The 17992-nt window shown below is 43.5% G+C and overlaps 1 protein-coding gene across 1 annotated transcript in view; it reads left to right on the top strand.

Annotated features, from left to right (window-relative positions):
* The first annotated feature begins 333 nt into the window (after positions 1-333).
* The window catches only part of LOC128407855 (solute carrier family 22 member 4-like), a 53235-nt gene continuing 35576 nt past the window's right edge, over positions 334-17992 (top strand). Inside the window, exon 1 of the mRNA XM_053376760.1 lies at positions 334-1002. Coding sequence (XP_053232735.1) covers positions 610-1002 — 393 coding nt within the window. The 5' untranslated portion in view covers positions 334-609. The remainder of the gene's footprint in view (positions 1003-17992) is intronic.

Raw genomic sequence — 17992 nt, 5'->3', positions numbered from 1 at the left:
AATCAGAACAAACCACCCTGTTATACAAGGTGAGGAGCCGTAATTTTTGAAAACGAACATTAGCACCTTTAGAGCGACACCCCTTTCAAGGAAGTGTTTTAAAGTTCTTTGCACGGTGCTTGGCCACCTTTCTCTTAATAAATTCCTCACAGAAGCTATTTTTGCCTCTGGAAACTGCGCGACCGGCAGCCCACCGGGCAGCGAAAACCAGGGCCTTCGTTCTGGTGCGGCGCTCTCTGCCTCAGTCCATCCCGCGCCCGCCTGGGTGGCAGCCTCCTCCAGATTGCTTTTCCCGCCCAAAGGCCCGGGCGCCGCGAGGCAGGCTGAACGCCTTGGGGCGGGCTCGTCGCCGGCGCCTCCCTCCAGCGGCGGGAACCCGCTCGCAGCCCCAGCAAAGGTTATCTCGGTCAGGACCGGTTAGCGCCGGTCGCCCAGGCGAAGGGGGTGTGCGCGGGAAAGGCGGAGTCCGCCGGGGGAAGACCCCACCTCCGGAGAGATGACAGAGCCAGTCAAGAGAGCGCAGCGCGGCTGCCGCTGCCTCATACCCACTCGGCGGTGTGCGCTCCGCTGCTGCGTCTCCGTCAGCCTCCCGCCGCCGCCGCCGCCGCCATGCGAGATTACGACGACATCATCGCCTTCCTGGGCGAGTGGGGCCCCTTCCAGCGCCTCATCTTCTTCCTGCTCAGCGCCAGCATCATCCCCAACGGCTTCAACGGCATGTCCGCCGTCTTCTTGGCCGGCACCCCGGAGCACCGGTGCCGGGTGCCGGCCAGCGCCAACCTGAGCCGCGAGTGGCTCAACGCCAGCATCCCGCTGGAGGAGCGCGGCGGGCGGCAGGTCCCGCAGCGCTGCCGCCGCTACAGCCTGGAGGCCCTGGCCAACTTCTCCGCCCGCAACCTGGTGCCCGGGCGAGACGTCAACCTCAGCCAGGTGGAGCAGGAGAAGTGCCTGGACGGCTGGGAGTACAGCCGAGAGCCCTACCTCTCCACCATCGTCAGCGAGGTAGGGAGGGGCGGCGGGCAGGCGCCGCAGCAGCTGCTCCGGGAGGCAGATTTTATTATGACTGGGCTGTGGCGCGTGTGTGTGTTTGTGTGCGGAAGCGTCAGCTGTGGGTGGAAGGGAGAGTGAACTGCGTGTGTTGCCGGCGTGAGGGAAAGGAGGCGCGCGTGTCTGGAGCCTCGGAGTCAGAAAATGGAGGAGCGGGTCGGGGCTCAGGAGGGGCCTGGTCGGCTGCAGCACGCGCAGAAGATGCGCTCCGGGGCCGACGCGCCGCCGAGCTCCCCTTCGTAAGAGCAGAGGCCGGCTCCGGCTCCGGCGCCTGTCCTGGGGGCACGTGTCGCCCGCGCGGTTGTATTCGTTTCTGCTGCCGCCTGGCTCCCCGGAGGAAGGGTTGCATTTAGGCTGCGCGGGGTCTTCTTCTCATGCTTTCCTGCTTCTCTGGCATTGTCTCGTGCATCGCGCGGCACCTCGGTCCGTTTGCCTCTCTGAAGTCGTGGCACAAGCCTCTGCTCCTCGCCCTTCCATGCGTAGGGACAATGCTGCTTTGTTCGTGATCTATTGGGTGTATGAGGAAGGGACCGAGAAAGGCCCTCAGGCAACGTACATGCATACATTGGGGCCCACGTAACAGATCCCGGTCAATGCATTTAGCTTCGTATGGTTAAGATCCAGCAGTACCATAAGGGACCTGTTTACCCATGCAACCCAGGAAACATTTAGGGCCCCTACTCTTATAGCCGCTTGATGCCACGTCGCTATACGTCACCATTAGACCACTGACTGTTGAACGTGTGGACTGGCTCCATTGCAAAGTGTTGTATGTGCTGTGTGTAGGTGGATGATGTGTTGGTTTGGTTCACACGTGTAAATAAACTGAATGCACCCATAACATTTTGTGTTAATGGATTCTGCTCTCAAGGGAATCATATTAGAGAGGGGAAATCTGACTGCAAAACACAACACCAGAGTGAGGCTCTAAGTTATCTGATGGATCAGGCTCTTCTGGGTAAGAGAGCCATGATGCTGGGAAAGATTTTTTGTTTTGTACCCTTCTCCCTGTGTGTTGTTCTCCAGCTGTCACTCCCTTCCCAAGCTGCTTCTTACCATATGGAGGAAAACATAGGCACCCTTATGATCAGCAACCAGAATACTGCATAAGTACCTCCCATTGCCATCTGTATCCTGGACTGGTAGGCTACTGTAAATAAATAAAAAACACAGCTATTGCTAGCATGCTAATTATGTCAGGTCAGATTAGATCAACTCCTTAGAGTTCTGTTGAACTGTGTAAGTGTGGGCACTGGTGTGGAATAACTTCAATGTGGTAGCTAAGGGTGTGTCATATAAAGGGTGTTGTCATAATACAATTTTAAAAACATGTTATTTCACCTCCTTAAGGGGAAGAAGAAAGGAGCACAGTCCAAAACAAATTAGATTACCGTAACTAATCTAGGATAAATCTGGTAGTAATAATTACCCAATTTCTAGAACTAATCTAGAGATCACATCAGATTTCTCTTTTTTCATTTTTTTAAAAAATCTTCATGTCACAAACAATTGTTCTATTGGAATAGACTGTTTTGTAGATGAGAGTTGAAACTCTGACTCATTTCTGAAACATTCATGCTTAATATTTGGAGGATTATGGATTATGTTAACCCAACATGTACCTTTTGTATCTACTCGAGTGGTAACATTAACAGTCCAATCCTATATCTGCTTACTCAAAAGTAAGCCCCATTGAGCTCAATGGAATTTACTCCCAGTAAACTGGTCAGGCCACTGTTCAGACTTGCTTGTTTGGGAACCGCTACATTGCCTCATGTTATGGATGCTATCCGGGAGACTGCTTGAAAGACTTATCAATTTAAACTATCCTTTCTGTAGTTTAATACTGTTTAGACATTTAAATGAAGACTTGACTATTCTTAACTGACTCTTGTTGGTCCTGAAAATGGGGTCAGTGAAACGGAACATATAGTTATGAATAAGACGCACAAGCCCATTATTTTTATTGTGATCTTCCGAAATATCTGAAAAAGCACCACATCTTACCAGTAGTCAGTGAACTGCAGTTTTAAGTTGATGTGGGGTCTTTCAACAAGATTGACTGTGCATTAAGTCACTGGATGCTATAATGTTTCCTAATACCAGGTGCTGGAGGCCACAGAGGAGAGAGTGCTCCTGTGCTTATATCCTGCTTGCGAGTTTCTCACAGTGGATGGCCACTGTGAAAACAGAATGTTGGACTAGATGGGCCATTGGCTTGCTCTTGCTCTTATTATGTATGCAGTTGTTTCCCAGTCTTAAATACTTCCTCAAAGTCTTCACTTTGCAGAAAGACAGAGAGAGCATTTCCTAGCCACTCACAAAATAGTTCTTCTCCTAGCATTTGTTTCTGTTGTGGTTGCTGTGCTGAATAGAGTTGTACAGGGCCACCTACAGTGATAGGCAAAAATATTGTCCCTTTGTTCCTGCCCTAGCAGTATTTTGGAAACCTTGTGTTGAGGTGGATGTTGTTGTTGTTGTTACAAAATGTTTAGATGCTCCTTTTCAGTTTAAAACTCTTGGGGTATCTCACATAAAACAGCAACAGATACAGTATAATAAAACAGTGTTAGCTGACCTTTATCATGAGCAGGAGAGTACCGTATAATCCTGTTGTTGCTTGACCGTAGTATCCTCCTAAACTGACTTTGTGCAGTGGGATTGATGGCACTGTAATTCAAAGCAGGCAACAGACTTTGTAGAAAAACTGTGTGTGTGTGTGTGTGTGTGTGTGTGTGTGTGTGTGTGGTGGGGAGAACAGCAATACCGAATTGGCCTGAATATAAGCCTCCCTTTCCCCCCAAATTCTGACCATGAAAAGTTAAGACTTATGCAGAGTGCGCATAAGTCCACCCCTCCCCATTATGCCCTGTTTTCAGTCGTGCATCAATCAGATATGCGTAAAATGGTTGCTGCCTGTTGTTAACGTCTAGCTTTAGGACAGTTCACAGAGTATGGCTTTGTCCAACTGTTCATCAGCCCACTGGCATTTGCACTATGGGGTCCTTCTACCATAAGAAGAACCTGCTGGATCAGGCCAGAAGTCCATCTAGTGTAGCATCATGTTCTCTCAGTGGCCAGCCTGTAGGAAGGTCACAAGCAGGACATGAATGCAACAGTGCTCTCACTGCAGTGCTCTCCCAGCGTCTCATATTGAAATAGTGAAGCAGAACATGGCCACCTTGACTAGTAGCCATTGATAGCCTTATTTTCTACGAATTTTTCTAATCCTCTTTAAAGCCATCTGATGGCCGTGACTACCTCTTGTGTAAGCCAATTCCATAGTTTAACTATGTGCTGCATGAAGAAGTACTTTCTTTTGTCTGTCCTGAATGTTCCAAAATTCAGCAATCTTCCAAAAGTCCAGAGTGCTCTGATTTCTAGTGTTAGGAGAGAGGGAAAACACTGTATTCACGTTGTTTCATACTATGCATAATTTTATACACCTCTAATTGTGTCACCTCTCACTTGCCTTTTCTCTAAACTTAAGAAGCGCTCAATGTTGTAACCTTTCCTCATAGGTGAGTTGGTCAGTACTCTTGCTTCTGAGATGAGCCGACCGGAATTGTACACAGTATTCAAAATGGATTCATGCCTTCGGTTATGATATTGACAGCCTTATTTTCAGTCCTTTTCCTATTGATGCCTACCATCTTGCCCCTAATGCTTTTTAACATAACATTGAAGCCTTTGGGTGCAGTCATTAGGATATTTGGAACATATTTGGAACATGGTGTCATCAGTATACTGAAGACACTCAGCTCTACGCTGTCACATCTGAAATCAATTGAGACGATGCAAATTCTGTACCAACATAGCTCGAGTCAGTGATGGGCTGGATGAGGCCAGTAATCTGAAGCTGAATCTTGTTAAGATGGAAGCTCTATGGATAAGTGGTTCCTAAGTTTGAGAAATTCACAGGTTGCCTATTCTTGATAGGTTTCCACTCTTCCTTGGGAGTACTCTTAAATCCATCATTGTCACTTAGTGGCCAGTAGTGCTTTTTCTAGCACATATACCATCTACACCTGTTCACCTGTCTTAGTGATGGAGGCTTTAGTAACCTCTACATTGTACTATTGGAATGCGCTCTATGTGAGGCTACATTTGGGGTGGTTTGGAAATTTCAGCTAATGTAGAATGCTGTGGTCCAGAGCAGCTCCACATTAGCGTATTGCACAGCTAAAAGCTCTACACTGGCTTCCGGTACATTTACCAAGTTCAAGATAGTAGTGTATAAAGTCCTAATGGCCTCTAACGCTTTTTACACCTACCAGAGCACTATCGTCATCGGCTGAATCCTCGTAACTGTCCCACAGCTAACTCATATTCATTCAGTTTCTGTGCAAACCAAGGTTTTTCACATTATGGCACCAGTAATTTGGAACACTGTTATAAATAACATACAAATAAGGTGTTAAAACCAATAAAAGCCAACAAGCAAACAAGAGCTGGTAAGGTAAAGGAAAGGGGACCCCTGACCATTAGGTTCAGTCGTGGCCGACTCTGGGGTTGTGGCGCTCATCTCACTTTATTGGCCGAGGGAGCCGGCGTACAGCTTCCAGGTCATGTGGCCAGCATGACTAAGCCGCTTCTGGCAAACCAGAGCAGCGAACGGAAACGCCGTTTACCTTCCCGCCAGAGCAGTACCTATTTATCTACCTGCACTTTGGCAAGCTTTCGAACTGCTAGGTTGGCAGGAGCTGGGACCGAGCAATGGGAGCTCACTCCATTGCGGGGATTCGAACCGCCGACCTTCTGATCGGCAAGTCCTAGGCTCTGTGGTTTAACCCACAGCGCCACCCACTTCACCAGCGGAGCTGGTAGGCCTGGGCAAATAAAAAGGTATGGAAGAAATGCCTTAAATAAATAAATGAAAAATGTTTTCATTTACGGTGTAGCCACATGCACTGGCTGCTTAAGTGTTATGCACACTTTTTAAGGTGCACCTTATCAGAGGCATAGCTAGGGGACGGTGGGCACTTGGGCCTGCAGTGCACCCGAGCCACATGTCTCCTGGGAGTGACGTGGTGGCTTGGGTGTCTGCAGGCTCCGCGCTGTCTGAAAGGGCAGTGTACGGTTTGCACCTGCCCGCTGCCTCCTCCTCAGGATGCTAGTCTACGGCTGAGGGGGAGGCAGCAGGTGGACTGCATGCAAGCTCCATGTTGTGCGAAACTACTGTAAACTACAATGTGTTTCAGTGATGATGGTTTAGACCTTAGCCTGGGGCTTCCGTGCTCCCTATCTATCCTTCTTTCATGTACTCTGATCCCACCCACCCCACCCCCCGCTGACGTCCTGGTTTGCTGTAAGCCGCCACCTGCATCCAGTCCAGGTGAAGCATGTTTTTTCTGCAGACCATAGTTGGAAACCATAGGCCACATTTCTGTGTGCTCCTAAAGGACTGCAGCATTAAAATATATATGTGAACATGTGGAACAGATGCTCTTCCCTCCCTGTTTTCTTCCCTAGCAACAATTCTTTTTGCCACCATTTTAGCTGCATTTACCCTAGATAATAGCTGTCTAGGCTTACCGGTTGGGCCATCTGTTGTCCATTGTCGATTTTGACAGAAAGCATTAGCATGATACAAATCTTTTCATCTGCATTGTTTCAACATTTGATGGTACTTGGGGACTAGGTTCTTGGAAATGGGGGCAAAACTACTTCATTGTACTGCTTTCCCCACATATACTTTGGCCAGCTTCTACTTTGATTTAAAGGTCTTTGTTAATTGTAATATATATATATATGAGTAATTAGAAATGAAGCTAAGGGAGCGCACCCTGTCGAAAGGGCTTAGTACTTAGCCAATGTACGTATTCGGGGCTGTTTTAAATCAAATTGGCCTTATTTCTACAATTTCCATAAGTGAGATCTGCATATTTTTCTCTGTGTGTTTCGAGTTTCTAGGCCAAATTGAACATAAAATATGTGGCTTAGTTGGGAATGAGTTGTCCTGTGTGCTTCCCCAATCCCGATTTCCTAGCTTCTTCCCCGTGCAAGCCAGCTTCAGTACTTTGATTTTGGTCTCTTTAAACTAGTTCCCCATTATTATGCCTAAAACAGAAAACTAGTTGAATTCCACTCTTTCTATCAGACAGGATCAGAAGCCACAATCAAACTGTGGTTTCAGATCCTGATGAATCAACCAACACTGAAGTACAATTCAGTTTATAATTTAATGGAATAGCAGACCAGATTCAGTTTGGTGCATGGATACGTGCTGGAAGTCTAAGGAAAAAGAGGATACCTTTTACTATATGTGGTGGTTATGTAAGATCGTGAAAGCTTTTTGGGAAATGATTTATAATGAACGGGGGGGAAATGTTCAAGGTATATTTTATTTTAAAAAGCTTTATTTTTGGGAATAATAGGTCAAGCGATACCCAAATGTCAGGAAAAAAAGTTTATTATGTATGCAACAATGCCTTATGATGATTTACGCGCAGAAATGGAAAGAAGAAAAAGTTCCAACCAAGGAAGACTGACAGATAAAACTAATGGAGTATGCGGATAGAAACACATGTGGTTTCATTATTTGTATACTTTATTATAAAATTGGAAAAGGATAAATTATATTTAAAAAGGATTAATCTGGTGCATGAGGGGGTAGAGCAAAGGATAGGTAGCACAGTGGACCTGACTTGTTCAGTGGACTTGTTCCTGGCATAAAAAAAAACCTATGGTTTGTTAAGCCAGGAACATTATGTCAGAAACATCTATTGATCTTGTTAGCTTTTTCAGCCTGCTTCCATGATTTTATCCCTTTGTTTCATTTTTACTTTCCCACAGGTTTCCAAAGATTGGTACCAGCTTTTTATTTTGTCAGGATTTGCCCTAAAGGCAGGCTTTTTGAGTTTTAGGCTCACGGACATTTGCTTCTTAGGCTAATACAGGTGCTCTGTTGTGCTTGAACTCTATGATGTTTCAGTTCATTGCAAGACTTGGTTTATTATCAATTCACCATGAGTTACAATTTATTTCTATAACTGTATTTGCCCATATATTGACTGTCTTTGTGTTCAGTGGTTACAAACAACAGAGCAAGGTATTTATGTCAACAATGTTCTGTTCTCACCCCACTATTTTGTTTACTGGTGAAGGCTCAGGAATGTTCACAATTATTATTGCGCAAGGAAGTATTGAAAGTATTGACCTGTTTAAGAATGTTGTTGTTCCTTCTGAAGATGAGAAAGCTTGCAGGAATTTGCACCACTTCCTGTTCCCTTTATGGTTATTATTCCTACAGTTGCAGACCCATTGATATTTCTTTGACTTTGGTCCTGCAAACTACCTATATAGTACATTTGCCTCCTCCATTAGCTGGACCAATTTTTTAAATTCACAGTTGGCACTGTTGAGCCAGTCAGTCCCCTAGCTAGGATAAAGCTCAGGGGCTTCAGCAAGTGTGGGCAACCCTTGGCCCTCCAGATGTCACTGAACTACAACTCCCATCAGTCTTAGCAAGCAGCTTCCGAAAGGCCAGACATTCCGCACACTTGGGCTAGGAGATGCAGCAAGCAGGGTGATATTGAAAGGAGATGGGGGCTGTGAGAAAGCAGCCTTTCCACAAAGTGTGTATTGTGAATGTGGCAGGAACAACATGATTGCTTTGCTTATATGTGATGGAGGGCTGGGTAATTGTGAAGTGAAAAGCTGGAAAGAGCAGAACCATGCCACAAATGCTACTTCGGAAGTATCTATTGTGTGGTTTACTGTAAACATTTCCAAACTGGTGTTGGTTATGGGAAAATATGACTTCTTTTTCCTTTGGGGAGTAGTAAAATCTCTGCCGTTTTGAGATTTTTAAAAAGTTACATTCTTGGCCTGCAGTTACAGAAGATTTGTAAACGTAGAGAGAAGAGCAGAAATGCACCATCACAGGGGTTAGACTGGAGAAAATAAAGTTCTCTCCTTTACTTCTGTTTTTCCTTTGAGATAGAAGAACCGAAAGCATATTACAGGAAATTAACTTATTGGCCAGCACTGTGCACATTATGAGGTAGAAATAAGAAGAAAGTGTGAAAATCCTGTCTTGCCTTGATTTAAAAGTTGTTGCAGGATCATTTGGTTTTCAGGAGCAAACTAGATAGATGCAAATTATATAGATTAAATTCATCTATGCATTTAATGCATAGGCTCTTAAAAATGCAGGTTACATTAGTTGAGAAGGGTTAATAATGAATTGTATCAGGACAGGCTTGGAGAAGAATTCAAACACTTTCCTCCCCTGCAGTGTCCTGAGGAGAACCCCTTTTCTCAAACTGATATCTGCTGTGGGGAGGGATTACCCAGTGACTCAATGCATGGCCAGAAGGAGCCAGAATGAAAAACTGCAATTTATAGTGAGCCCGGAGATATAAAATATCTGGATTATTATTTTTTTAAAAAAGCTAACTTAAACCCAACTTTTATTTATATCCCACTCCATCTTATTAAATTACCGTATTTTTCGCCCCATAGGACGCACCGGCCCATAGGACGCACCTACTTTTTTGGGGGGAAAATAAAGAAAAAAAGGATTAATCCCCCGACCCCAGCCCCCAGAACAGGCTGCTATCAGCAAGCCGTGGGAGAGCTGTGCGAAGTCACGCAGCTCTCCTACGGCTAGCGGAGGACTGCGCAAAACCCGAAGCCTGGGGTGTGCTGAGCTCAGTGTGCCCCAAGCTTCTGGGTGCCGGAAAGCTCTCCGCTAGCCGTGGATGAGCCGCGCAACTTTGCGCAGCTCTCCCACAGCTAGCGGAGGGCTGCGCGAAGCCCGAAGCTTGGGGCGTGCTGAGCTCAGCGCGCCCCAAGCTTCTGGGTGCAGGCAAGCTCTCAGCTAGGCGTGGGAGAGCCGCGCGACTTCACGCGGCTCTCCCACAGCTAGCGGAGGGCTGCGCGAAGCCCGAAGCTTGGGGCGTGCTGAGCTCAGCGCGCCCCAAGATTCTGGGTGCAGGCAAGCTCTCCGCTAGCCGTGGGAGAGCTGCGTCTCCTATGGCTAGCGGATAGCTTCCTGAAGCCTGGAGAGCGAGAGGGGTCGGTAAGCACCGACCCCCTCGCTCTCCAGGCTTCAGTGAAAGCCTGCATTCACCCCATAGCACGCACACACATTTCCCCTTTCATTTTTGGAGGGGGGAAAGTGCGTCCTATAGGGCGAAAAATACGGTATATAGCATTGAAAATAATTCCAGCATTATGTTTATTTACCGGTTAGTGTCTGAAAGATCCATAGCTTCCTATTCAGAACTTTCACTTGGAGTTTCACAGCTTCAAAAAATAAAAGACACTTGAATCAAAATAATACTTTCAGTTCTTTCATGTCTTAGTTTGTTCCTTAATTAAATGTGGGCATCAATATTCATTTGATGCAGAAATCTGAGACAAATGAGAGCTCAAAGGATTCATTGTTCAAGGCCTTGCCACCATGTTACAGGAGCAATATGCTTGTGCAGATACCCAGCTTATAAACATCTAAACATGGCACTGTATTGTTCAATATGTAAAAGTGCTTCCACTTAGGGCAGTGGCCGTAGGGAAGCACCCTCCCCCCCAATCTAGGCGTGCATACATTGCACTAACAAGTTTAAGCTGGGCCAACAAACAGCTGTTTCCCATTCATGTCTCTCCCTTCCTTTGCACTTCAATAGTATTTCTTTTCTCCAGTTTTGTTTCATCTATAAGGCAGCAATTTCATGTTCTGGTCATCTTTAGTTTGTTCACCAATATGATCTGGGTTTATTGTTGCTGTCTTTTTTTAATGCAGTGGCTGGACATTGCTCTGATTATTTTTAATACAACCTAACTGAAATGATTTCATTAATATGATTCCATGTCATTTTTATGGGTGATGACAGTTGCTATTTAAAATAAATAAATAAATAAATAAATAAATAAATAAATAAATAAATAAATAAATAAATAAAATGCCACAGTCTCTTGTAATGGAGAGCAGAAACACTAAAGCTGTGGTTATCTGTCTTTGCTTCACTAAGTCTTCTATTTTTATTTTTATTTATTAGATTTATATGTGTTTCTATGCCTTTCTTATAAAGTCTGTGGCCAACACTCTGGTAACCTCTAGGTTGAATTACTGCAATGCATCATGCGAGGGGCTGCATCTGAAGGTGGTTCAGAAACTTCAGCTGGTGCAAAATTTGATGGCCAGAACAAGATTTGAGCTGATCCTGGCCTGACTGTGCTGGCTGCCAGTTAGTTTTCAGGCCCAATTCAAAGTGCTGGTGTTGACGTCTAAAGCCTTACATGGCTCAGGACCTCAATACCTTAGAGACTGGCTCTCCACGTTTGAACTGACCAGGACCCTGCACTTCTCCTCTCAAGCCCTTCTCTATGTTTCCCCTACCCAAGAAGTTCGGAGGGTGACTACATGAGAACAGGCTTTTTCTGTGGTGGCTCCCCATCTGCGGTATGGTCTCAGAAAGGGGTGCCTAGCGCCATCATTACATGTCTTTAGGTACTCAGGTCTTTGGCCATTAAATAATCTATGACAGGCATCCCCAACCTTTGGCCCTCCAGATGTTTCGGATTACAGTTCCCATCATCCCTGACCACTGGTCCTGTTAGCTAGGGAATATGAGAATTGTAGGCCAAAACATTTAAAGGGCCGCATGTTGGGGATGCCTGATCTATGACCTGTTAAATGTGTGTGGGTGTGACAGTTATGATTATTTTATTATGTCATTGTTGTGATCCATAAATTATGTTCTTAATGGTGTACACCACCCTGTGATCTTTGAATAAAGCGTGGTTTAGAAATCAAATAAACAAAAATGCCAGACTGCTATGTTGATTTTGCCAAAATAAAATTTTCCATAGAAAGGGGGGCATTTGCCATTGTTTCAGCATGTTCCAGACTGCAAAGTATGTTTTGGAAAAGGGCTGGATGTGATGGGAAGTAGTCCTAATCCACTTTAAGTCATGGGATCTGTGACACTTACTTTAATAGAATTAGGATAACAGCTAATTTTCTTTTGGGGGAAAAACCTAAATATGTTTCATAAGACTTCAAACACACAGCTTTCCCATGGAAAAAAAGTCAGTCTGATATCAATTTAATAATGCAGTCTAAGCATATAAAACAGTACATTTTTGTTGCCTCTCCCTTTTTAAGCTTGTTCCTGCAGTATTTGAATTACTTGTGTAGCCTTACCGACACCAGCATGCTGTGCCTGATGCAGGCTTGTGCTTCTTTACTACCTAATCTCCATACCAGATGGCAAATACATTTCAAAAGTGAGGGAAATTTTGAAAGCTGAGTGTGATATAACATTACATAGCATTTCACTTTTAAAAAGTTTATTTATTTATTTATAATTTTAGATTATAACCAAAAAGAAAACATTTCAACAATAACTCTAACATTTTAAGCCTCAACTTCCCTCGCCCTTCCTGTGGTTCCTTAAAGTTATTTTCATCTTTCCCTGCATATCCTAAATTATCTTGTCTTATTCTTTTTATTCCTCTATTATTATATATGTTTTGAAAACTGCAAGTTTTTACAATAATCCGGCTAACATCTTAATTTGTTTACAGCTTGTATTTCAATAAACCATTGCCTATCCTTAATAGTTTGTTATCTTGATTTCTAATTCTTCCAGTAAGTTTTGCCATTTCTGCATATTCCATTGATTTCTGTAACCATTCTTCTCTTGTCAGAACTTCTTCTTTCCATTTTTGGGCAAATATCATTCTTGCAGCTGTAGTTCTATACATAAATAAGTTTCTATACTGCTTAGGTAGCTCTGACCCCATTATTCCCAAAAGAAAAGCTTCTGGGGTTTTTTTTTACAAATATTATCTTAAAAATACTTTTTCAATTCATTATACAGTTGTACCTTGGAAGTCAAACAGAATCCATTCTGGAAATATTCCAAATTGTTCAAAAAGCAAATCGCGGCTTCTGATTGGCTGCAGGAAGCTCCTCCAGCCAATCAGAAGCCACGGAAGCCCTGTCGGACATTCGGGTTCCAAAAGACTGTAGAGACCAATATAGGAGAGGTATGTTTTACTTCAGGTGAGGCAAATGAATGCATCTGGGGTTTTGCTATTATAGATGCATCACAGCTTTTCTTCTCTGTGATCCTCCCAGTTCTTATTCCTCCTATGGTCACTGCTGTGGATACACGACCTGTGTCTCCAGGCACTACAATAATCTGTTAATGTTGCCAGCCTTCATGTCATGATTGCAGACATCTTTGTAATGCAGAGATGGTCTGCCATAACAGCAGCCATAACAGATGGCTACCTTCTTTTCATAGACCCAAATAAATATGTGCTAGTTAGATACTTAGAACTGCTTCAGGACCACTGGATTGAGTGGTTTTAGAAGCTCCATGCCAGCTGTTTTAATAAGGCAAAGACCAACAAGGCATTGGCAGTATCTGAAGCCATGTGTATTAATTCACTTGACTAAAAAGGGAAGGTATGTTTGGGAATCCCAAGATGTGAACCAAGCTGGAAATCCGTCTGGCAGAAGCAGCCCATGTCATCAAGGATAGTAATGTAGATTGATTCTGTAATGGACTAGTTGAGCATTTTTCCATGGAAAGCAGTGGTATGTAAACTACTTTCACCATGCTCTTTTTAAAAAAAGATAATCATTTAAAAAAGTATTGCGCTGGTATTTCTGACTGTTGTGTGCTGTGTATTTACAAGAGATTTACAGCCGGGTGCATTTCAGCTCAGAGGTTCTGTTGAGTTCATTGAAACTTACTTTGTATGTAGGTGTATGCACATGCAAGAGAGAGAGGGACCATGCCCAGGACCAGGTTGTGTATATTGGTTCCTGAAGATGGCCCACCTCAGATGCTCCAGCCATGTCTGTGGCATTTATTATTTCCCTCCTGTACTTCTTGGTTTGAGATACAGTAACTATAAGTACAGTCTTTGACTGAACTGTCATAGACTATTGTCTTGAGGTACATTCTTTTTCCTTCGTTCTGTCTCTGAACATGTGCTTGTGAAAGGCGGGGGTGGTTGTTGTTTGATCCTTAGGTTGGGAGTGTATGGTTAGAATTATCACAAGTATGCGCCCTACCCCTGCTGGGTAGAGAACTACATAAAATAATTTTTTTATTTTTGATTGCCAAGAGATTTCCTAATAATAACTCTGTTTGATTGCCAAATGATTTCCTAATAATAAATCTAAATAAAGTTCCAACACAAACTGCTGTTTCTGTGTATAATCCACTCTGCATAATCCACTGATGTGATTTTAATGCCAGCTTTTGTTTTGGTAAACACATGTAGTAATGATGAATAATTTCCTTTTGCCATGACAACCAATAGCTATTTTGAGTTCCACATGCTTGGTATTATGGTTGCTTTCATAATTCTAGACCCATTCTTTTTGGCAAGGCATTGTCATCTTAGGTTTTATAAAAGCAGTGAATATAAAACTGCTGTGGCCTTTTGATAGGGTTTTGAATGAAGAAAATTTGTTTTTCACTTTTGTGTATTCAGAGTTTTCCAAGGAATATGTAAATATTGGATCCTATCTTTGTGAAACTTTGCAAGGCTGTGGCCTGTGGCACCCTGGAGCAAAGAGGTATGTTAATTAGTAACTTCAGATTGGGTAATAGACTACTAAAGTCTTTTCTATGCCACAAGGAAAGTGTATTACTAGAGAAATTTCTCACATTAGAGAGATTATATGTTCTGATTATTCTCAGAACTAGTGCTCATGGCACAACTTTCTCTTGCAGCTTGCAACCACGTATAATCTCATATTAATAGTTAGGGTAGATCCTTTATTCATATAGGCAGTGTTCCTCTACATGTGCATAACAGAACTCTCCCTCTCAACCTCGCCTTCCTGGACATGCATAAGGCCCCATATGCAAACTGAGGAGGCTTGTGAGTACTGCCTTAATCCCGTCCAGTCCTCCCATTCTGCTCAGTAAAACTATGTCAGCAGCATCCATTTGAGGATTCTGAATGGTGTAGAAGTGCTGACTTGGAATATTTATTTTAAATATCTGTACCCTACTAGTTAGCTAAAGGCTCCCAGTAATAAGATAGCCTCTAGCCTCAGGCTTGGAATCTAAAGTGCTGAATGAAAAGGGGGGAAATACATCTCAAAGATGCCAAGAAGATTGAGGATTTAGGCATAATGAACATGCCAGCATACTGAACATCCTGAAAACAGCATATCTTTTTGGTATCTGAGAATTATTCTTCCTTTTTGCTCATTATTTTTGAATACTTTCTTGTTTTAGTGTGTGTGTGTTTTCTTAGTCTGAAATATGCGATACAGAAGGAAAAGGTTTTGTAACTGAGGAAGAAAACAAATGAACTTGGGTGCTAGTTCTTAGCTGCATAGTTCTTGTAAGTTCTCACTGCCATTGTTCATTTGGCTGATGGATGGAACTAGGTTTGTCTTCCCTTTGCTATGATGTTCTTTCTGGGAGGCAGGGACAACAGCTTCTCATTGACCCTTGGTTCCCTGGTCAATGATTGAGGCACAGCACCCTGCCCTGTGGTCTCAGAATAACTTACACATGCAGCTCTCCTATTCCTAGTAATATCCCATTGTACGGTTCACAGGCAATGACGAGAGACTGCAATGAAGAGAGAGTAATATCCCATTGTATAGTTCACGGGCAATGAAGAGAGAGTGCAAAAGGTGGTCCAGTGCAAGGAAGAATCCTATCCATAGTGGATAATGATGAAGTTGAGGGATTGATAATTGCAGAAAGCCAAGGTCAGTCCTTCAGTATAGGATTCCAGTCCCTACTTGCACACTAGTAAATTGCACTGTTTTATGTCAAATTTCCAGAGACTTTGCCCTGTGATAATGTTTAATCAAATGACAGAAACTCGTTACCTAGTTAATGACTAACATAACGCTTCTTTTGTTTTCATACCGATGTATTGGTGCAGCCCTCATACTCAAGTGTTGTTAACCTTGTGTTTGGTAGTAAACCCAAACATAAGAGCTCATAAGAGCTTGCATGTTAGAATACATCCCTTCCAAACCAGCATGTCTTGTTTTCTGCATGCAGGAAAAAATGTATGGAGCAGTATTCAAATGTCTCATTACTTTTCCTTAGAAAAACAAATATCCTTAAGGTGCACCAAACATGTAGGAAAGAGGTGTCAATTACAATCTTCCTTGTTGCCAGCAAAAAGCAAGGATGAGGGAGGGCCAAATCAGAGCGGAGCATGACAGTAGCAAAGGATTAAAGACCACCCCACCTGTCACATACATACATAAGCATGTGACAGCTATGTCACACATATGTGGTGACTATTATTTTAAATGGTCAACATAGCAGGAGTACCTTAGGGCAGTTGGAACTGTTTTAATTAAGTAAAATATTCCACAGTAACACACAATTACTGAAATCAGTTTGTCAAGTTATATGGCAGTAGCCTTCATGGTTCATGACCTGTTGGTCTTTAACGGTGTGTAACACTCGTTTATCTGGGGCATACAGCCTTAGTGACACCAACTCTCAAATTGTAGATTCTTACATTTCTGTCAAGTAATTAACTGCAGTCTACGGTGAACTAAGATCATACTGGCAACAGTTCAACTTAGCTGTTAAAATTCTAAATGGATATGACCACAGGTCTTTATATAACAATAAATAGTAGCAAAGAAAAAGTGTGTGCTGTACACTACCCTGTGAAATGTCTCTCAGCTCTATCTGTTCCTTCCTTGGTTATCAGTGCTATGCACTTTGGTTCATAGAACAGGAAGGTTCTTCTATGCAATATGCAAAATTCCGAAGATTATATATTAAAGGTAGGGGGTGGGGGTGCTGGCAGAACACTCTCCCCACCCCTATTCTTCTTCTGTCATCTCCACTGTCTCTCTTCTTACCCTGAGAGAAGACGGAGGCTGGTACAATACTGACTGTTACTGCTACTGAGCCTACTTAAATGGGGAAAAACCATGGGGTAAAGGAGATATCTATCCAGGCAGGTAATCAGGCTCTAGGAGGATGGGGAGGAAATAATTGGCTCTCTCACCTGCTCTGGTCACTGTCTAGGGCAGGGGTCAGCAACCTAAGGCCCATGGGCTGGAAGCAGCCCGCGGAGGTCGTTTGACCAGCCCACGGACCACCCCGAACCAAGTCGCCTGCTTGTGTGCTGCGCTAAACCAGCACGGCATGGGGACTCGCTTCCGCGGTGCTGGAAATTGCGTCTGTGCATGCGCAAATGCAGGAAATCGCAGGCACGCGCGTGCGATCCGACCCACGGAGGGATCTCTGCCGGACTGATCTGGCTCAGGCAAGATAAAACTTGCCAACCCCTGGTCTAGGGAGTAACTAGAAGGGTTGGAATTGAGCAGCAAGGTTTTTTAAAAAACAAACAAACAACTGTTTTCTAGAGAAAATCTTTAAAGATAATTATTTAATTTTAATTAATTATGCCATTTATAGGCTGCTTCATTTTCTGGGTGATTGAAAACAGCTTTAAAAGCAGTAAAAAATTAAAACTCACATCACAATGAAATACAGTAAAATGCAGCAAATAAAGCATGTGCGTTATAGAAACTTAACTTGTGGTAACTACAGAAGTCTATAATGGTAGATAGGCCTCCTGTTTTTACCATACTAATCCAAACTGGATTGCATAAGGCTTATATGTGTCATTTTCATAATGTGTCACACCCACCGGTTTTAAAAAATAACAATAGTATTTGAAAACTGTGTGTGTAAATATTTACCATTCCTTTTAATGGGTAGCACTGTAAATTGTTGCCTTACTTGGAGACATTCCTTAAAGACCATAGGCAGGAACACACAGACACTTGAATAGTTCATGGGGTTTAGACACAGAAACAGGCATTTTAACATTTTAAAAATGAAATCTGTTCCCCTTGAGCACTGTATTGGCCCGAATATAAGCCGCACCCAAATATAAGCTGCTCTATTCCTCGCTTCTCCTGGCTGCATACTGGGGGGAGAGAGCCACACTGCGTTGCCGGTGCCCT

This window comes from Podarcis raffonei, chromosome 2, assembly GCF_027172205.1.
Source record: "Podarcis raffonei isolate rPodRaf1 chromosome 2, rPodRaf1.pri, whole genome shotgun sequence".
Taxonomy (NCBI): domain Eukaryota; kingdom Metazoa; phylum Chordata; class Lepidosauria; order Squamata; family Lacertidae; genus Podarcis; species Podarcis raffonei.
The sequence above is the reverse complement of the archived record's forward strand: the minus strand, read 5'-3'. Positions and strand labels throughout refer to the sequence as shown.